The 20,129-nt window shown below is 40.8% G+C and overlaps 1 protein-coding gene across 3 annotated transcripts in view; it reads right to left on the bottom strand.

Moving 5' to 3' along the window:
* The window catches only part of NKAIN3 (sodium/potassium transporting ATPase interacting 3), a 536,750-nt gene that overhangs the window by 6,225 nt on the left and 510,396 nt on the right, over positions 1-20,129 (bottom strand). The window contains exon 6 of one of the 3 annotated variants that reach the window (XM_028534034.2): positions 8,303-8,372. The exons of 1 other annotated variant lie outside the window; for it this stretch is intronic. In XM_028534034.2, the coding sequence (XP_028389835.2) occupies positions 8,303-8,372 (70 nt within the window). Of the gene's footprint in view, positions 1-8,302; positions 8,373-10,918; positions 11,329-20,129 lie in introns of those variants that run through there. One more of the 3 variants, XM_036031159.1, reaches the window with a different exon arrangement.

The raw sequence follows: 20,129 nt of genomic DNA, 5'->3' as shown, positions 1-20,129 counted from the left end.
TAATTATTATAATATTATTGACTATATTCCCTATGCTGCACTTTACATCCCTATAACTATTCTGTAGCTACCAATTTGTACTTCTTAATCCCTTCACCCTTTCCACCCATCCCCCCCAACCCCCCTCCCATTTCTACCCAGCCTCCTAATCACCATCCCCTCTGGCAACCACCATTAACAGGGATTTGAACTAAAAGATAAAAAGATGAGATTAGGGTGGTGGAAATTTTGTACTTTTATACAATACTCTAGTTAGCTGGGAGATTCAAAGTCCTTAAGTTTACTTATCCATCCACCAGGTGAACCTCTTCTAGAATGGGGATAAGGCAGTAGGAGAAGGTATCTCTCTTCGTTAGTGGTAGTATTGGTGAGGGGTTGGGGGAACTTCTAGGTATCCACTGCTCTGTTTATAGCTAATATCTTCTGCCTTGGGGCTTTGTTGACATGGGTTGGTAAAGCAGTGAAGTAGACTGGGTCCGTTCCTATGATGCCAGGTAGGAATTCTGAAGTATACTCCAGGCCTTGGGAAATATATCTGCAAGGAGTTTCCCAAGAAGACAGTGAAGCAACTTTGAGAGAAGGCATTCAAAGGAACCTACTGACAATCCTACCTTAGACTTTAGTAACAGCTTGATATTTAAAAATCAAACATACGCAGAAATAGAGAGAAGAGTATTATGAATGTGCTCACCATTTAGCTTCAACTGTAATAAAAACTATGGTTAATCAAGTTTCATTTATCTACTACTTTTTTTTGCTAGCATATTTAAAAGCAAGTCCTAGACATTATATATCACTTCATTCATCAACACACCTCTGTGATTTTCTAACTCAATGATTCTTAACCAGGGGACATTTACTGACTGGTTATCACCATTTGGACAGGTGTGTATGCAGAGGTTCTACTGACATCTAGTGGGCAGAAGGCAACGATGCTGTTAAATATTCCTAAGTGCACGGGCCAGCCCCTCCTGCAAAGAATGATCTGACCCAGAGTTAACAGTGCCGAGTTTGAGAAACGCTGCTCAACTGAGGAGAATTTCTTTTTCTTTTATTACCCATTCATTAACATACCTATCAAAATAAACAACAATTTCTTAATATCTTTTACTATCTAATCCATATTTACATTTCTCCAATTATCTGAAAACATCTCATTAATTGGCTTGTTGAAACCAGAGTCCAAACAAGGTATACATATTGTGTGTGACTAACACGTCTCTCAAATCTCTTTTAATCAATAATGCTCCCCCCTCCCCTCGTTTTCACCTGCGCTACGCTATTTGCCACACTCTAGATTGGCTGATCACTTCCCTGTTGAGAGATTTGACTTTTTCTGTTATTCTTATATTGTCTACACTTCCAGTCCAAGGTCAGGCTTGGCTCTGTGGCACGATATTTCACAGGTGGTGTTGTGTCTTCTTACTGCGCCACACCCAGCGACACGTAATATCTAGTTGCCACTCTTTCAGTGATGCTGTGATTGATCAGTGAGTCTGAATAGAAGAATTTGAGTCTGGGGATCCTTAAGACCATTTTTTCAGGTTTTTTTTTTGGGCAGATATTTGTAGATACCTACCCTCAAGGGAAAATTGATCTAATAATGAGACAGTGACATCATTTCAAAGCATGTCTCCTGGTAGGCCTGTCATTGCCCCTTTCTATTGCTTCTCCAAGTCTGTCTGAGTCACTTCGGATGTGTGTGTGAGTGTGTATGTGCTTTTCTCTGTGTGTTTTATGTTCTTTCTTATGTCTTGTTTCTTCCCAGAACCTGTCATAACATGAAGTATAAATATTTTTTGACATATAAAATTTAAGACTATACATGCAACATAAAATTTGGTTTATGTTCATTGCCTTAAGTTTTAACATCAGAGAATACTTTCCTTAGAAATAGGACAAAATGAAGTTTTTACTTGTGCTGATGACTGTGTTTGGTGGGGAGCGCTCTCTGTCACCACACCAAGACATATATGTGTCTCCTTGCCGTTGACGTCAATGACAAGTGCCGAGGAGAATCCTGAGAATTCTGGAAAAACAGGAACCACTGCTTCCCTGGAGAAGCCCATTCAGACTCAGGCTTTCTCGCTTTGGAAAAGGCCTCGTGGGCTTCATCTGGCAGCATGAAAAACACACCAGGATGGACAAAGCTCTGGGGGCAGTGTGTGAGGTCCCACATCCACTGAGAAGGTCTTCGTGTTCCAATGACCATTGGTCATGGCAGACCCTCTCGCAGGTGGCCGGCTGCACTACCGGTGGCATCATTCCTTCCTAGGAAGGACTGTGGTGCCTGAACCAACTACTAGTACAGTGATGAGACTGAACTTCATGAGCCATTCACATGCAGCCATTTCATTGCTACTTAGTCAATGGTTATGCTTTGGGGTGCATTCTTACATAGTCTCTAAAATGGTATAATCATTTCCTATGGTAGATCAGAAAGTTATTAATATCAGTGACAAAGGGAAAGTACTCCAAAGCTAGGCAAAGCTAGGGCCCTAAGAGCTGCCCCCTTGGTGCTAAGTAAGGCTGCACGTGAGGAGGCCCCTCTTCCTTTGGGACAACCAAGAGGGAGCTGAGTGCATTCCAGTCCTAGCGCTCTGCACCCCTGAGACAGCCTGGAGAGTTAATGCCCCGTAAGTGCCTGCCATTTCCTGGGACTGATGAAAGCCCTCAGGCAACAGAACTCCACTCTCAGTGAAGGGAAAAGTGAGCTAGCTTGGCTGTGAGCGGATGACAGACACCCCACCCTGCATGTGACAGGGGACAGACAGCACCAGTAAGTAAATGTGGAAGTGTGAAAGCCAGTCAAGACAAACAAAAATGGGGTAAAGACAGCGACATATCATTTTATCAGTATTTAGGCGCTTGGTCAAGAAATGGAGGCGTGATGGGGTAGATGCAGATGGCAGGCTCCTCCAGCTGGGGTGTGTGGATACATCGCTGGTAGTTACTGGTGTTTAAGTTGGGGTTGGAAAACACATCATTCTCACCTCCTCGCCTCCTACACACATGCGTGTGCACAGCCCTGATTTGTCCTTCTGGTTTTTACTCTAGATGCTGTAAATGCGAAATGGCCTGACACCAAATTACAGGGACCCTGCTACAAAACAGCTGTTTTCAGGAAAGAGCAGATGGATGGGCGACCTCGGGCTCTACCTAGCAGCTGGTCATCAGAGGTCGATTTCCTCTGGGCCTGGACTATTGGAGGGAGGACAGGCAGTGAAGGTCCCCGTGGGAGCTGACTGCAGAGCCTCCTGGAATGAGGGCTGGCTTCGAGTGCCTCCCAGTACTTAGATGCAGCAGAGGGCCCTCAACCTCTGAGCCAAGGACCGGTACTGGTCCAGGCCTGATCAGAACTGGCCACACAGCAGGAGGTGAGCTTGAATGCCATGCCCTTGAATCATCCCGAAACCCTCCTTCATCCCCTGGTCCGTGGAAAAATTGTCTTCGATGAAATCTGTCCCTGGTGCCAAAAAGGTTGGGGACCATTGCAATAGCAGAGACTTTATTCAGCAGTGGCCACAGAACATGTAACACTAGTTTTTTGGTTTTGGGGTTTTTTTTTGTAGAGAAAAATTAGCATCTAGCAAAGGTAATCAGACAAGTCCAGATGCCAGAAAAAAGTCAAGTGGTCATTTGGAAACCTTGGAAAAAGATAGGCTAACAGTGACGGGAGAAGCTTTTTCCATCAGCTCTTTCTGCATGGCAGTCAGGCACTGTCCTCATGGACATCCCCAACGCCACCAGGTCTCTCTGCCTCTACTGGGGAGCTCAGCTCCAAGATTCCACAGCTGTCTTTCTTTGATAAACTGCCGTGGTCTAATTATTTCTAGGTGAAGAATTACTGCTATATGAAGTTTAGTTTTCCCACTACCCAGTTGCTACCCAGTTTGCTGATTTTGACAAACTTTAAAGTAATTTGGCTGCTCACAATGATGCTCCCTGCTGTTCCGTGTCTCTTTCATAGCTGCATGGGTTTGAGCCAAGCTATTGTTCTACCTGAGAGGTAGATCTGTTTTTGCCAGCCTTCCCCCACTGCAGCCTTCCCCATAAGCTAGTTGTGGGGTAGGTGACCCCTTCAAAGCCACCACTGACCACATGGCTGTGTGCTCTACTGACAGCTCTAATGAGGGAAGCCTTGGCTCCCCACCGTCGTCCCCTTGAAGTTGGATCAGTGTGTGGTGGCAGCAAATGGAGGAGATCCTGGTGAAGACCCAGGTTATAGCTATGTTGAGAGTTCTAGCCTCTCACTGAAGGTGGTGGCAAGGTGATAGCCCCTGGCACAGGCTACCCCTGACCTGTGTGTCACATATCCACAAACCAGCCCCAGAAAGACAGTCACTGAAAGCATCTCTATAGCTTTAGGCAAAAAGACTGACACTGTTTCAGGGGTGTCCAACCTTTTGATATCTCTGGACCGCACTGGAAGAATTGTCGTCTTGGGCCACACATTAAATACATTGCAACATGTAATCACAAAGAAATCTCATAACGGTTTAAGTAAATTTACAATTTACTGTTGGGCCACATTCACAGCCATCCTGGGCTGCATGCATCCCTGGGCCGCAACACCCCTGGGCCTTTACACAGAGGAGCAATGGCTGTTGAGGAGCTCCAGATCTTCCCACCCAGAGCCCTTGAGATTCCTATACTACTTAAACATCTGCTTCCTCATAGGTTTGCTCAGTTTATGTGAGATCTATGGCAAATGCCAGATTGGATAGTCACAAATTTCAGCTTTATCCTCTGCAGAATGGCCAAGCTGATTAGCCTCTATGCAGACGACACCCATTTTCTTCTGCTTTTGATAAACTCCTAGTCATCTTTCCAAAGTCAGCACAGCCATCATTTCCAAGTAAAGCTTTCTCTCCCCAAGTGAGAAGTCCACATTTCCCCTTCTGCAAAAGATTGTGGTGGGGGCATTTTTTTGTATCTACATATTCTATGTGGGTCTCTTTTTCTAGATCATTGGCCACTGGAGGTCAAATCTCAAGTATTATTCATTTTTTATGTCTACAGCACCCAGCTCAGGGTCTAATATGCACTTTATAAATAATCAATAAATAGTTATAAATGGAACTAAATCAATTTATTTAATCAGTTGTCCTTGATAGGTTGATATCACTACTGTAAAGAGAGAGAAAGCATGAAAGACTAATTTCATATGCGAACTGCCTTACTCCCATCATATCACCCAACCCCCTGCATACACACTCTGACAGTGGGCCCTGGAAAGACACTTCATGAATACAAGCAAAGACACAATCACACACCAGAACGAAGACTTCCTGCACAAGTCTGCAGCATTCCCTGTGAATGGGCTGTCTGTCTGTGCCTACCCATGTAGCACTGAAAGTTACCCATCCACACACATGTGCCTGGGAATATGCTAAAGATTCTCCCAATCCCCTTAATAAAGTGGCCTCTCCATAAAACTGGCATTGTCCTCTGTGAAGATTACAGACTTAAAGAAAGTTATAAACCAGCATTCACTCCCCTCTCTAACAATTGAGTACAGAGGACTGGCTTTTTCTCGATCTGTTGCTGGGTGGTGATATGACACCACTGAACTGGGTACAACAGAATCCAACATAAAGGCCTTATTAAAAGAAGTCAAGGAGCTGAGTGATGCCAATTGGATAAACTGGGCAATATTTGCATACCTGTGGGGAAAACACATACTGACCTTTGAAATTGTTTCATGCACCACGATTTTTAATTCAGGTTTAGTTTGATCTTTCAGATTTTTGCTCCCTTCATGGTTGAAAGGCAATCCATATTCATGTGACATAATAATATGAATAATCTGACAAAGCATAAACTTGTTCCATTATTTTATGCAGCCTGTAGTTTATGCTACATTCAGCTAAAAAGTGTGAGGGTTCAGCAGTGAACAGGATGGTTGAGAAAAACATTTGAGGAGGTAGTGGAGCCGATCAAAGCCTTTTAGGTCATCTTAACAGGATATTTTACATGTTCTTGATGCACAGAGATGGAAGGGACCTTAGGGAACATAGATGGCAGTCACTTGCCTCTGGGCCGTGACAGAGAACACTCTTTGAGCTACATGGATGCACATGTGTCATTCAAGAAAGGAGATTCCATATCAACATTAATCAATTGCAGTTTTTAATAACCTTCCTTAATAAAAAGATCTTCTTATATCTGACCAACATTTTTTCATATTGCAGTTTCTCTGCTGAGTTATTTTTTTCACAGTAGAGACGAAAGAAATCATTCATCACCTTCTTACTGTGTGACAGGTAGGTATAAGACTCTCCTCATCACCACCAGGCATTGTTTCAGTTTGGTTCTCCCTTCCAATGCACTGATCATCTTTATTATTGTCTCAGTCCTGGCCAAGTTCCCCAGATCCACAAACATCAGCCTTTGGAGTGCGCCCTTTATGATCACTTGGTAGCATGAACAACGAGGTGGTGATTGCTCAGTCCCGGAGTGTTATGTAGGGTGAATATTTTTCCAAATTGAATTTGCTTTAAAAAACCCAACATTTATTTCAACATCTATCATGTGACAAGTACAGTGCTGATTTATGGGCTATGTTTCCTTCAGGTCATTCTGCCAGAAGAAAATGAATTCAACCTGGAGAGGCGGAGGAGGCTTCGCAGGGCTGCAGTCCCCAAAAAGGCAGCTGAGGGCTGCAGACTTGGGCAGAACCACCACGGCAAAGAGGCAGCACATGAAGACTTTCATATGTGTTTCTCACACCAGAGGCTGTTTTACGCAATCTCCTCTATTGCTATGGAATTGTGGAACATTGGGCTGACATAATAGGGAGGTCACCAGAGCAAGTCCACAATATCAGGCTTGGTGATAACTTACCATCCAGGGGAGATTTCAATTCCACCACTTACTACTGGTGGGGCTTTGGAAAATTTATCTAATGTCTATGAACCTCAGTTTCCTTCCTTGTAAAGTAGGGATATTCATTAGTGCACTATAGTACTTTCATGAGGATTATGTGAGATAATATACGTAAAGGCTTAACTCATGATAGCTATTATTTTATACAGTTGTCTATTTGCTATGTAGAGTTTTCTAGGGATGGAGTCACTGTATCTATATTCTTGTTTTCTAGTATCTCATCAAGCAGGTGACTATGATTTCTTTCTTATACTCAACTGAAATCAGCCCAGTTTGAGGAGGCTTTTGTTGTAGTTGTTGACTCCCTTCCATGTCCTCTAGCAATGGTTAGTCCAATATTTGAGTACTAGACACAGTCATAGGGAGCTTTCCATATCTATACATGCTTTACCCCATATAACCCCTCCTCTGTCTTCTCTTATGAAACAGTTCTCCCTCAGTGCACCTATGTGACCTGGCTAGTGCCCTGCTCTGCCTCAACTCTGTTTAGCTCTGAGAGTTTGACCCATGGTTAACAGGTCCCTTTCCAGAAGGAGTCAGTTAACACTGGCCTAGACCAAGATGGCCGTGGAATTGGCCTTCCAGAAGACCTCAAACCTCCTTATAATCTATTATTGAATGGCACACCCACCAGCACCAGGACAGTCGACCATCACTATGATGACAACTGGAGGGGACCATAGAAGGACACACACACAGAAGGCATGACCCTGGTTCTGAGAGGACTACCACCCATTTCCTCTTATTTGCCTGGACCACCCCTTTATTTCTGTCCTCCTATATCCACAGCTTCTAGTCCCAAACCCACGAGAGGTTGATCTGAGAGCTACTAGTCTCCCACTTCTCCATTCTCTGGCCATTGAGTTACTAAATAAAGCTTCTGCTATTAATGCTCACTTTAGGTTTTGTATTTGGCTTTGCAACACCTAATGGAGAAAGAACCTCCTTGGGGTCCCAGAAAGGGGGCTTTTGCCTCTTGGGTAATGAAACCACATTACAGGTGAGAGAACCAAGGCTCAGAGACACCAAGGAAGGCCCCTGAGACTACACATGTGGAGCCTGGATTCTAACCTGATCTTTCTCCCTTTTCCCTCATCCATGCTGCTCCCAAAATACACATTTTGTCTCTTTCTGGTAGACTAAGTAATTCCTTATTTTCCTAAATGGCAACCAACTACTGTTAAAAAATATATACATATATATATATAATTTCAGAAACATAAATCATGTTACCCATTTCAAATACTTTTTAGAATGAATAATAATGGTAATGTTGGGTTATAGGTGAAAGGTGTGTTTTAAATATGAGTGGAAAATTAAACCTATGATTAGTAGTAGCAGGTCCATTTGTTTTCGTTAGTTTTGACCAAGTTAGAAGGATTAATGTTTTCCATCTCATGACACCTTTACTTACAGGTTAACTGGCTTTAACTCAACATGATCCTGGTAGTAGGAGTGCGCATCAAGTCCGCCTATGAAATCAACTGAAAATATAACAGCCCAATATGAATAAATGTGTAGGTAAAACACACATCAGAGTAGGTGTTTAAAATAGAACACATACAAATACTACGAACAAAAATGTCTATCACAAAATGTAAAAATGTGTGTTTACTATAAAGGACAGCTCAAAATATTATCAATGGTCAAAAATGGGGAAATTTTCAGAAACACAAAGAAGTTGGCATCTTAGTGACTAAAAATCACAGTTGTTATTGGTTTTAGTGAAAAATGAAGTCACATTAAATAACATCAGATTTAAAACAATGGGTTTGTCCTCAGGCATACCGCTATGCACTTTCCCTCTATATATCAAAAGACATATCTTCTGATTTTGTTGCCAGGATCCATTTTTATTCTTAAGAATATTTATTGCATCATTAGAAAGACCTTTGAGAAGTCACATAATCTATGTCCATGTTTTCTGTCCCCAGACCATCCCTGACAAATAGGTGTCTGCCTTTTGCAAAGAAGGTTTCATCTCCTCTCTGGTAGCACCGCACTTGTCTCACAGCCCGTACAGAATCACTATTCTGGGTGATATTCATTCTAGGGTTTTCCTGTCTTGATCATAGAGCCTCTGCCTTTCTTTTCCAATCCTAATGTCCATGGCTAATCTTAGTTCATTTTCTTTGTGTTTGGGGGTCCATTAAAATATTAATTACTTTATACCAAGCTTCGGTTTTATTATGGCACTTCAACATCAGCAGGTACATAGGCCTATAGGGACATTGGACTTGTGTATGTGTGTGTGTGTGTGTGTGTGTGTGTGTGTGTGTGTGTGTGGAGATTTACAGTATGAGAAGGATATTATATTATATCCTCAGCTCAAGACAAGCATTTCAGTGAACACTGGTTTAGAGAGAGATGACTTAGTCTAGAAGCTCTCTTGAATCCATGATCCACTTAAGCTCTAGCCACTCCTATCAATCCCTGACCTGCCCTCTCCTTTGCATCTGCCAGAGAAGGTGAGGTCAGACTGGGTCAGTCCAAGCTTCACGGGTTCACGGTGTGGACAGAAGCCTTGGAGTCCCATGGGGTACATAACAACCAGGCTGAAAGAACCATCTCCAGATCATCGCCCTGGAGACCAGAGAAGCCTGAAACTGATCTTTTCCCTACCAGTACTGGACGCTACCCTGGACACTACCCTGGGAGAGAAGCAGTGGGAGGGCAGTCAGTCTGAGGCACTGAAAAGATTTTCCTGGGGAGATTAAGCAGCACCTAAGGAGGCTACTTAAAGGGTCAGATTAGACCAAGGTTGTTTTTATTATTTTTATTTTTTATCAGATTAGATATTTAACCAAACATTTACTCCTTCACTCTGCTGACCTATGGGTGAGAATTTAAAAGGAAGATAACATTGACTAAAAGTTGAATGAGTGTATCATTGACAAAGACACATTAGAAAGTTAAAGGGAGTATTAAAAATAAACACTTTATAAATATGTAAATTTGTGAATAAAATGGTTGAATTAAAAATTGTATCCAAAATAAAATTATAAAAATAAAGGGAGCATATATATGTATACTTTAAGCCAAGATAAAAACAAAATTTTTTATTGGTGATTTGAACATTAAAATGCAACATTAACAAAATTATTACTTGGGGTATAAATTCAGGTAGCTGTTGAGTCTGCTCCTTAGCCATCTGTGTCTCTCATACACCATATCACTGGTGTTTTTAGGGAAGGATATACATATATCTTTTTCAACATGGCTTTAGCATTTTCATAAACTTATTTACAACATTATTCAAAATTTATTTTTATGATTATTAAATTTAAAGTTATTGATATCTTAATTAACTGTAAATCATAGTATCTTTAATTGTGGAAATATTTTCCAAATAAATCAACACCAGGTAAGTTTTGCTAAAGAATGGGAGTAAAAGACAGAAAACTGCTCTCGAACAATTAAAATAAAATTTAAAAAAATGGAGACCATAAATATATGGTCTGTCCAGAAGGTATCCAGCCATGTAGTATGAAAAATAGAGACATTTATAGAAGAAGATACAAGAAACAGTGTACATAGGACAATGACACCTCAGTTTCCTTCAAAGTAGGCACCTTGGCACCTCACACAGTTCTCCCAATCACCATCAGCTGCCCATTGTATTTTCCTAAATCTCATCGATGGCCTGAAATCTCTTCCCTTTCAAAGCCGATTTTAGTTTTGGGAAAAGCCAAAAGTCACAGAGCACCAAATCTGGCCTGTAGGGGGGTTGAGTCACCTGGGTGATTTGATGTTTCACCAAAAGACTCTGCATAAGATGTGAGGCATGAGCAGGAGTGTTGTTATGACGAAGCTGCCAATCACCAGTTGCCCATAGCTCTGGCTTTCTGAATCATCCAAATAGTTTCCATGGAGGAGTGTTCAAGTTTAACTAAAAATTCAATGCAGATTTGTTGCCCTACTCGCTCAGTCATTTTTAATGTGATGGCCACAAGTAGAAAGGCTCACTCGGTGGTGTCTACTGCCCCCACTGACTAGCACAGTGAAGTCATCCAACCACTCTTGTTATGTTAACAATGGCTGGACTTTTTTCAGATAGATCTCATATATATATATGATGTAGTTTGTAGTTTAGCCCAAATACTTTCCCAGGCACTGTTATTTTACTTCCATTCAGTGTATCTTTCTTTGCCAAAAATTTTATGAGAAAAAACAGATATCTATTTGTTATTCTCTTCACCAAATATAGCTGCAAAATTTTTAGACCTTCTCACAAATCAGTTTCTTTCTATTCTGAGTCAAGATAGAATCTTTTCTTGAGTCAAGATAACTATTTCAAAGAGAAATTATAAAACTGCAAGTGAAATCTTGTATAACATTTGAGTTCTCATTATTTCACGTGTCCAGTTCTCTTGCTGTAATGAGCATGAATTGGTAAGTCCTCCTTCTCCTAAGCTTTCAATTATTGCCATTTACTAAAAGCTGCAAAAGATGATTTTGAGAATGCTTCATTAGTTGAATAATTCAATTTAAATTTTTCAACTGATCTTGAATACCAAGCAACTAACATGGAGAAATCTCACTTATAAAAGTGCTCACAACCATCGTAGGAAACTCAGATTAATTTACCAACTAGTTCTTTAAGGCTGAGGTGTTCCAAACTCTGACTGAAGGAGAGAAGCAGAGAGAAAGTGCACTTTCTCATCCTGAAGGCCTTTTTGTTTGTTTTCAACACCAACCTCATTACAAAAATGTTCTCTGGGAAATGCAAATCAAAACCACAGTGAAGCTCAATCATATTCCCACTAAGCCAGATTTAATAAAACAAAAATCCGGTAATAACAAATGTTGGTGAAGAAGTGGAGAAGTTGGAACACTCATATGCTGCTGGTGGGAATGAAGATGGTGCAGCAGCTTTGGAACAGAGGCAGTGCTTCTGGTTAAACACGAAGCTACCATAGGACCCAGGTGTCTCACTCCTCGTGTGCACCCAAGAGAAATGAAAACATGTGTCCACACAAAAACTTGTTCACAGTGTTTATAGCAGCATTATTTATAATAGCCAGAAGGTGAAAAAAAATCCAGTTTATTTACCTTAACATGCATGCCTGTATAAATAGATATAAATCTTGAAAACTCAAGTTTCTATTTTCATTGTTCCAATATTGCATGCAGCTTTATTGGGAAGCAATTATTAATTACCTGTGTATCTGAATTCCAGATGCATTTTTTGCTTCATGAATTCTTAATTTAATAAGAAGTCTGTGCTTTTTTTAAAACCCACAATGCTGTGCTCCACTAAAATTTGTATTATTACCACAAAATAAATGATTTTATTTTTAGTATTCACTTCTTAACTGAATTAGCACTCCATTTAAAGTAAAATTAGAAGTGTTAGCTTAGACAGAATGAATATCTAAAAGTTTACTTTGATTCTATGAATTGGGTTAAAAAATCAAACCATATTTGAAAAGTTAATTGGTTTTCTGCTGTAAACATCTGGTGAACTGGTAAAATACTATATTTACCAGTGGGATTTTAGCTCTATGGGAAATTCTCTCCCACTGCTGGAGGCAGTCCGGTGCCCTCCACTGACCCACATACCAGCCCTGGTCTGGGGCACCGGCTGCTGGTAGGAGCCTAAGCTTCCAGCACTTTCCCCACCTCCACTGGGCACAGGAAAGAATTAGCCATCTCTGCCACCCTGCCCACATTTCTACCTTTTCAATCCATTGACCTACTACCCACTGTACTTGAAAGGAAGGGCTAATTACACTGCTCACTTAAAGATTTGGGAAGAAGAGGGTGGTGGTGTTGGTCTTCTCACAAACTTAACCATGTGTTGAAATGAGAATTCTACTCATTGCATTAACACCTCACACACCTTGAGGAAACTAGTGCAGAAGCCTGAAGTACTGTCAGTTTACCCATCTTAGATCATCTTAATATAACTATTAATAATAAAGCTTCATGTATAAACTAAATAATCTAGCCCCAAATCTAAACCAGATAGAATGCTGGGGCAACTTGTGCAAATGGAGACTGTTTCAACCAAACCAGGACATGTGGTCACCCCTGCGGACGGCACTGCGAATGAGCCACATTTCCTCTACATGTCAGAATTCTAGTGTGATGGAAAATTTGCAAAAATCTAAAAGCAAAATATTACGTATCACTAAAACTTACATTATCAAGCTCTGGAAGCAGATAAAACTATTAAAATATGCTATTTTTTAAAGGAGGAATTAAGGAGCAATCACTGAAAAGTGGGCAATTAAGAAACTGAGAACATCAAGAACCTCTTATGTAAGGGACACAACAATGTGGCTTTTTTGGCAACAGAAACCTCCAAGTCCATGAGATAATGATGTTTCCATATTTTTTTTTTAAAACGAGGCTTTTTAATGCATATGCTAACACGTCTCCTTTGCCAAAGTAAGAAGACAATTCAAGTAAAGGGGGAAACTGAAGTGTAAATGGAGAGCAAGTTTACAGACTCTGAAAGCTTTTTTTTTAATGATGTCAAATGCTTTAAAAATATTGAAGACTTTTTTAAAAAGATGACTTAACAGAAGACTTCAAAACAACTCAGTAGGGAGTCCTTCAGCTTTTAAGTTTACAGAGAGGTAGTGATGCTTCACTGTTAAGAAAGTAAAGCAGCTGTGCATTCTAAAATTCGCTTAAATGCGAGAGATGTGAGATGAGAAGATGCTGAATTAAGCGATATTTCCAGTAATAGAATAAGGAGGTGAATTCCAATAAATCACAAAAAGTAACAGAGAAGGCATGGTTAGGTCTCAGAGGTACTCAGGAAGGGCAATTAGAAAGAAAGCATCCACCATATATGGAGCTTTGGCACAAGAGTGGCCATGGACGCGATGGGAAAACAGAATTCCTGGGCGGGGTGTGGCGTGGATTGGGGCACAGCTTGTTGGGTGACCTGCAGGAAAATCAAGTCGAACTCCATATTCTCTGGTTATTAAATCTTGATTGGGTCAGGTGGGAGAGGGGTGAGAGAATGAGGGAAAAAGTAAAGGGGATTAAGAAGTACAAACTGCCAATGATAAAAATAGTAACGGGGATGTAAAGTATAGCATGGGGAATACAGTCAGTAACGTTGTAGTAACTGTGTATGGTGCCAGACGGGTACTAGACTTATTGGGATGATCATCATGTTCCGTAAATGTCTAATCACCATGTTGCACACCAGAAACAAATATCAGATGCCAACTGCAACTGAAAAATAAAATTTAAAACAAGTCTTGAAATTTAGAACAAAAATTTAACACAATGAAGAGGTGACACCAATTGTGCAGAAAAGTCAGTTATACAGAACGTTACTCTTCACTCATTCCTGGAAACTGTGTCAGTATAAAAGACCCCACAGGGAGGGCCTGCAGCCAGGAAACCCCCGTTGTTTGCAATCCTTTCAAATGCATTTCCTGTGCCAGCTTCCAACAGCTCAGCCAAACAACTTCTTGGAAGAAATTTATGTTACTTGTTACGAAATATCCTGATGAGGATTCTCACTGACCTGAAAGGATTAATTACAAAGCTATTCGGGATTTAAAGCAACATCTACCATACAAATACAGACTTGTTTTCCACTTGTAAAAGATACACAAGCAATTGCAACTGTTCCAGTTGAATGCAGAAAACTTTTAGGTCATAAATAAAGTTTCCAATAGATAACTCAGTGCCAGTGGCCCTCTTCTTTACTCAGATATTTCAAACCTGAGTGACTTCATACACCTAAATCAACAACCTAAGGCCCTTCCCAGTGAGCCCTCAAGCTATCACTTCTGTCCCGGGGTTCACTGTGTTCACCGAATATCTAATCAGAATGGAGGTGTTTTGTTTCTGATCCAGCTGTGTTGCATGCTGCCTTGTCACTGAATTGAGGAACACCCAGCCCCTGTAACATTGCTTTCAGCTCAGAATAATGAAAAGACTCAGGACAGTGGGGACCGATTAACATATTTTGAATTTGCTTGCTTGTCTATCATTGTTCCTGTTCTGTAGTTATTAGAGTGTTCTAATAAGTATTTATTTTGCAAGTTGCCAGCAAAAATGTCTTAAGGAAGCATTGTTCAAGTCTTAAATAACTCAAGTATTGGGGCTGTTACATTGAGATTTGCTTGTTCTGTGATATTATTTCTGATGAGAAAAACCAGGATGGAAGCTCAACACCAACTGAGCTCATGCAGAGAGACCTGTAAAAGCCTGGAGGAAGGATTTTGCAGCACCCCACAGGTAATGAGGGCTTTAGGAGAGACCCGTTATTACAGAAAGGGCTGGCAATTAAACCACATCTGTGTTACTAGGGAACGAGCTACTCGATTGGAAGAATCTGGGCTTCCAGAGGGCATGGTCCAGGCCACAGTTGGGATGCTCCTGGGGGTGCTGTGATGGTCGTGCTGGGCATGGCGAATTTGACAGTGCCCTAAAATACCCTAGCTGCCCAGAGAGGGTGGTTGGGGCTGTGCTGTGGCTTTCCCATGAGCACTTTGGGAACCCTAAGGGCCGTTCATACAGCAGATAATACCCAAATGCAAGCTTTATGGCTGTTCATTGCTGTGCTCTTCCTGATGCTGAAAGTTTAAGATCTCCTCCACCCTTTGGAGTGCACAGGAAACTGAAGAAGGGAAGCAGGTGGGACCAAGGAGATGCTCCAGAAAAAGCCATCCCCCAGTGCAAGGGCAGAGTTCGAAGTCCCATAGGTTGAGTTGTCCAGATCACAACTTTCCAACATTTTTACCTCTTCTGCTTGATAACATCTACGCAAAATGGACTCTTTCAATTCTGTCCCGTTTTCCCCAGTTCGAGAACCGACAGAACTCAATTGTCCCTTATGACAATTTGATCTGGAAAACACTGAAAATTGTCACGGGGAGAGTCTGCAGGGTCTGGAAACAACTCGGGACTCCTGGCCCCTCCCTGTGCTGGGAAGGGAGAGGAGAGACTGTAGGTGGCAGCAGTCTTCAGCATGGGGAAGGCATGCCCCGGCTGTATGAGCAACCTTCCCAAATGGTGTGTGCAGAGTTTAAAGGAGTCAATTCCAAGGGCCTTCAATTCATAATTTATGTGTCCTGAGAAAGTGTGTGTGGCCCTTCTGGTTCTCGGTTCCCGGTTCCCTCATTCTCTTTCACATTTGCACTCTGCAAGGAAAGGCATTCATCCCGGCCACTGAGAAATCTTATCTTGGCACACTACCCTGGGGGAACGTCCTCCAGGGCCCTCACCAATGTGGCAGTTTTAATCTTCTGTGATGACAAAATAATAGCTACTCATGACAAGGTGGCTAGTTTCTGATTTTTTGCTTCCAAAATAATTGGAGCACCTAACTGATTTATTAGCTGTAGTACTTTCAAAATAATTTTTCGTAATAGATCATTGTGTACTTTTTAACCTAAATCTCAGCCACTTTATCTGTAATTTCACTCCCCCTATTTGTCCTTTCTCCTTCCCTGCTTCATTTTTCTCTTTTGTACTCACTACTATTTAGCATACTATGCATTTTACTTTAAAAATCTCATTTGTTGTCTGACTCCTTCACTACAATTTCAGCTTTATCACATGAGAAGTTTTGTTTGAACTTGTCTAATTTTTTTCTTTGCTAGAATAGTGCTGGGCACAACCCAAGCCCTCAAAGCTTACCCGGAACGGAAGGAACGACAATAACTGAGTGAGACTGCCATAACCAAATTCCTCTCTCTCACATTGTTTTTTCCTGCAAACAAGGTTCCTGTAGATACAACATCAGGGTCAAGGATTTGAAAATAACTTGGGTGACCTATTCAGTCTAGCAGTAACTAGCATTCACCCACGAATATGTGAGCTAATTGAAACAAAACTCTCCATTTCATTAAAAGGTGCCCTTCTTATAAATATTTCATTTTCTGTTTAAGTGTTTATTTGGATGGGGTTATAATTCCAGTTAGTGGCTATCAACATGTGTGAGCAAACACAAATGTATTACATGTATGGGTGAATGTATTTGTGTTCGCTCAGTCATGTCGATGGCCAATAACTATACAGCCGACCTTGGAGCAGCACGGGTGTGAATGGTGTGAGTCCATTATATGCTGATATTTTAAAATATAACTGTAAATATATTTTTTCTTCCTTGTGATTTTCTTAATAATACTTTATTTCCTCTAGCTTACTCTACTGTAAGAATACTGTTTATATATAAAATATGTAAAATATGTGTTAATTGACTATCTGTGCAGGACGCCTGGTCAACGATAGGCTAATAGGAGTTAAGTTTTTGGGAAGTCAAAAGTTGTAAGTAGATTTTTAACTGTGCAGAGTGTTCAAGGGCCAACATTCACTATGAACCCATCCAAAGAAAAAGTTTAACACAACATCTGGTCACAGGAAAAACATAAATTTTTATTCATAAAACTAAATAAAAATATTTGCAGATCTTCTAAACTGAATATAACAAGACATACTGAGAAAAATTAAAGATGTCTTAAGCAAATGGAAGAACATAAAACACTTATAGACTGTGAAACTTAATTATAAAGATATAACTTGACTGTACATCAACTAATCTATGGATTCAAAGCAATCCCCATAAAATTTTGGCAATTTAATCAAAATGCTGATTTTAATGCAAAGACTCAAGATTAGTCCAGACAATCCTGGAGAAGAGTAAACCATGAGAGTTCCTAATTTAAGGTTTAAGATTGATAACTGGATTATAAAATTAAGAAGCTTCATGTATTAAAAGGTAACATTAAGAATGGAATTGTAATTTATAAATTCTCATTGAAGAAATGTATTATAGATTTTAAAAACTTTTCAGAATAAACATATTACATTAGGAAATAGTTATATGGGTGAAATGTAATGGCAGTATAAGTTCAAAAAGAAAAAAACACAATTTAAATTTCCAACTGTTTATTAAATCCTTTTAAATGGATGATAATGAATATTAAATTGTTATGGCAGTTAGATTCTATGGGATACATTCAAATGAGTAATGCCTCAGTTTATAGTTAAATATTACGGTGATTTTGTCATGTGTCAATCTATCTCAGCTGGAGTTACGTTTCCTGAATTCCCCTCTCTGTGTGGTTCTGAGTTGGGATTGGTACAAGAGACGTTGGTGTGATCGGGAAGACAGGTGTGAAGCAGAGTTGTGGTGTTCAGAAGTCGGTCTGGGGCCCCAGGCCCCACTGCAGCTTGAACATGGAGAGCTGACAGCCAAGAACAGCACAGGCTTGACAACTGAGGCTGCGGGGGACCACTCTCCAGCTCAGTGGATGCCAGCGGGAGAGGTGGGGAAATGTGGGTGGCCAGCCCTACTCTGCACATCCTGCGTCACTGCATCACCTTGACCTCAAAACCAGTGCTGGGACAAGGATAACCCTCCTGAACGGAACACCTGATATGGCTGAAAAATCCTTGACACGGTTGAGTTTTCCTGGAAGTGGCTACCGTGAGGAAGAAATGCTAAGTCTGGTTTTGTGAAAATAAGGGAAGTTACATTTTTACTTTTTTATACTCATACCGATGGCATTTGTCTCATATCAATTTCTCTTACATGTTACTGAGCCAGACTTTAACAATGGTGGATTCTTCCAATTTCACTGTATGGTCACAGAGAATTTTACAGTTGTTAAAATGAAGCACAGTTTGTGTGTGGGGTGGGAGAAGCAGACAGGGAAAGGGTTGTTTTCATAATTTTGTGGTATTTGAATTGCATCCTGAGATTCTGTTATTCTAATGATAAACTTTGCATATTGAGTATTTTCTGTTAAAACAAGGCAATTGATTGGGAGCAAAATCATCGGGTATATTATATTACACATGACTCCCATACCCACTTAAATTTTAGTGGATTACCCCGTTCTTTTTCTCCACCTTGTGCAAGTAATTTATATTCTCACTCAATATTTAAACATGAACATTCTGGTATTAATTTAGTGAGTGATCAATATCTTCCATCACCTATTTATAAAGAATTTAGTTCTTCTTGTTGGGAAGAAAGGCACAACTGTATGTTGTTGGAAAGCTTGTTGGCCTTTGGTATGGGACAAAGCTGGATCGCATATTTGTGCCACTTCTCACAGGCTATGTGAGCTGGGAAAAACCTCAGGGCACTGTGTATAGAATGAGGAAATGACTGCCTCGCAGAGTGTGGCTGTCCTGATGAGCTAGTGACCTTGGAGTATGGGGACACAAAAGCATACAGCAAAGAGCAGGCTGTTATTGATATTATTGACATATTTATCTTATTCTGACAACACATTCCCATGAACTATTGATTTCAAAAATTTGAAAAGCTTTGTTTAGCTGAGGATAACAATAATTTGCCAGAATTCCTGCACTTCCTTCCCCTTAGTTCTCAGAAGACTGTCTGTCCTTGAGAAACCTGTATTGAATTTGTGTCTAGTTGGATTTTCTCATATTTGGAAAGAGTAGTTACTTTGGAGGAGGGGAAATTGATTAGTGTGCCACATTTTGAAGCCTGAAGTTTCATCATCTATGAGCGCAAGTAAGAAAATAAAGCTCAGTGGAAGCAGAATGTGTGGGGTTAAACGTCAAGTAGAAGCGAGGCTCTCCTTCTGTCCAGGGCTGGTGCTGGGGATTCCTTCCCTGTGCTGGAGTCCTGGGCAAGTGACTCACCCAGTGCACATGTGACCAGTCTGAGTGCACGTGTGACACTCTCATCACCACTTGCTTAACCTTGACTGGCATTGCTTTTATTCTCTACTCCTTTTCTCCCACAATAGCACAAACACTGAGGGGAGATCTCTCTCTCTCTCTCTCTCTCTCTCTCTCTCTCTCTCTCTCTCTCTGTCTTTTAAGCCACTACACAGGATTTTTTGTAGGTAATGCATCCCCTTTGTGTACCTTTTCCCTAAAGTTTTCAGTGCCCTTCTTTTAGATGCAGTGATATGGTCATTCTAGTTATTCTGCAAGGACCCCTGGACTACCTTCAGTATTTTGTCTTTGATTCTTGTACGGAGGGGAAGCTGGTTTGTATAGTGTCCCTACAGAGTGCTTTGATAATAAGCAACTACTACTGTGACTTCTTTCCTTGCTCTGCATTGCAAGTCACATCACATCTGTAAGGACACCTGTAACATATCGATTCCCACCATCCTACCTCTTCAACACACATACACGTCTTAGTTTTTATTTTCTTGTATTTGTCATGAAAGTAGCTAGTTCCCCCTGCCCCTTTCTTACTTCGATCATCTTTTATAGCACATTTTCTACTGTCTTTAAAGTTACTCAGCTATCTGAAACCCATTCAAATTGTGCTC

The sequence above is a fragment of the Phyllostomus discolor genome, chromosome 7, assembly GCF_004126475.2.
Source record: "Phyllostomus discolor isolate MPI-MPIP mPhyDis1 chromosome 7, mPhyDis1.pri.v3, whole genome shotgun sequence".
In the NCBI taxonomy this organism is placed as follows: domain Eukaryota; kingdom Metazoa; phylum Chordata; class Mammalia; order Chiroptera; family Phyllostomidae; genus Phyllostomus; species Phyllostomus discolor.
Note: the sequence above shows the minus strand (reverse complement) of the source record. Positions and strands in the feature narration are given on the sequence as shown.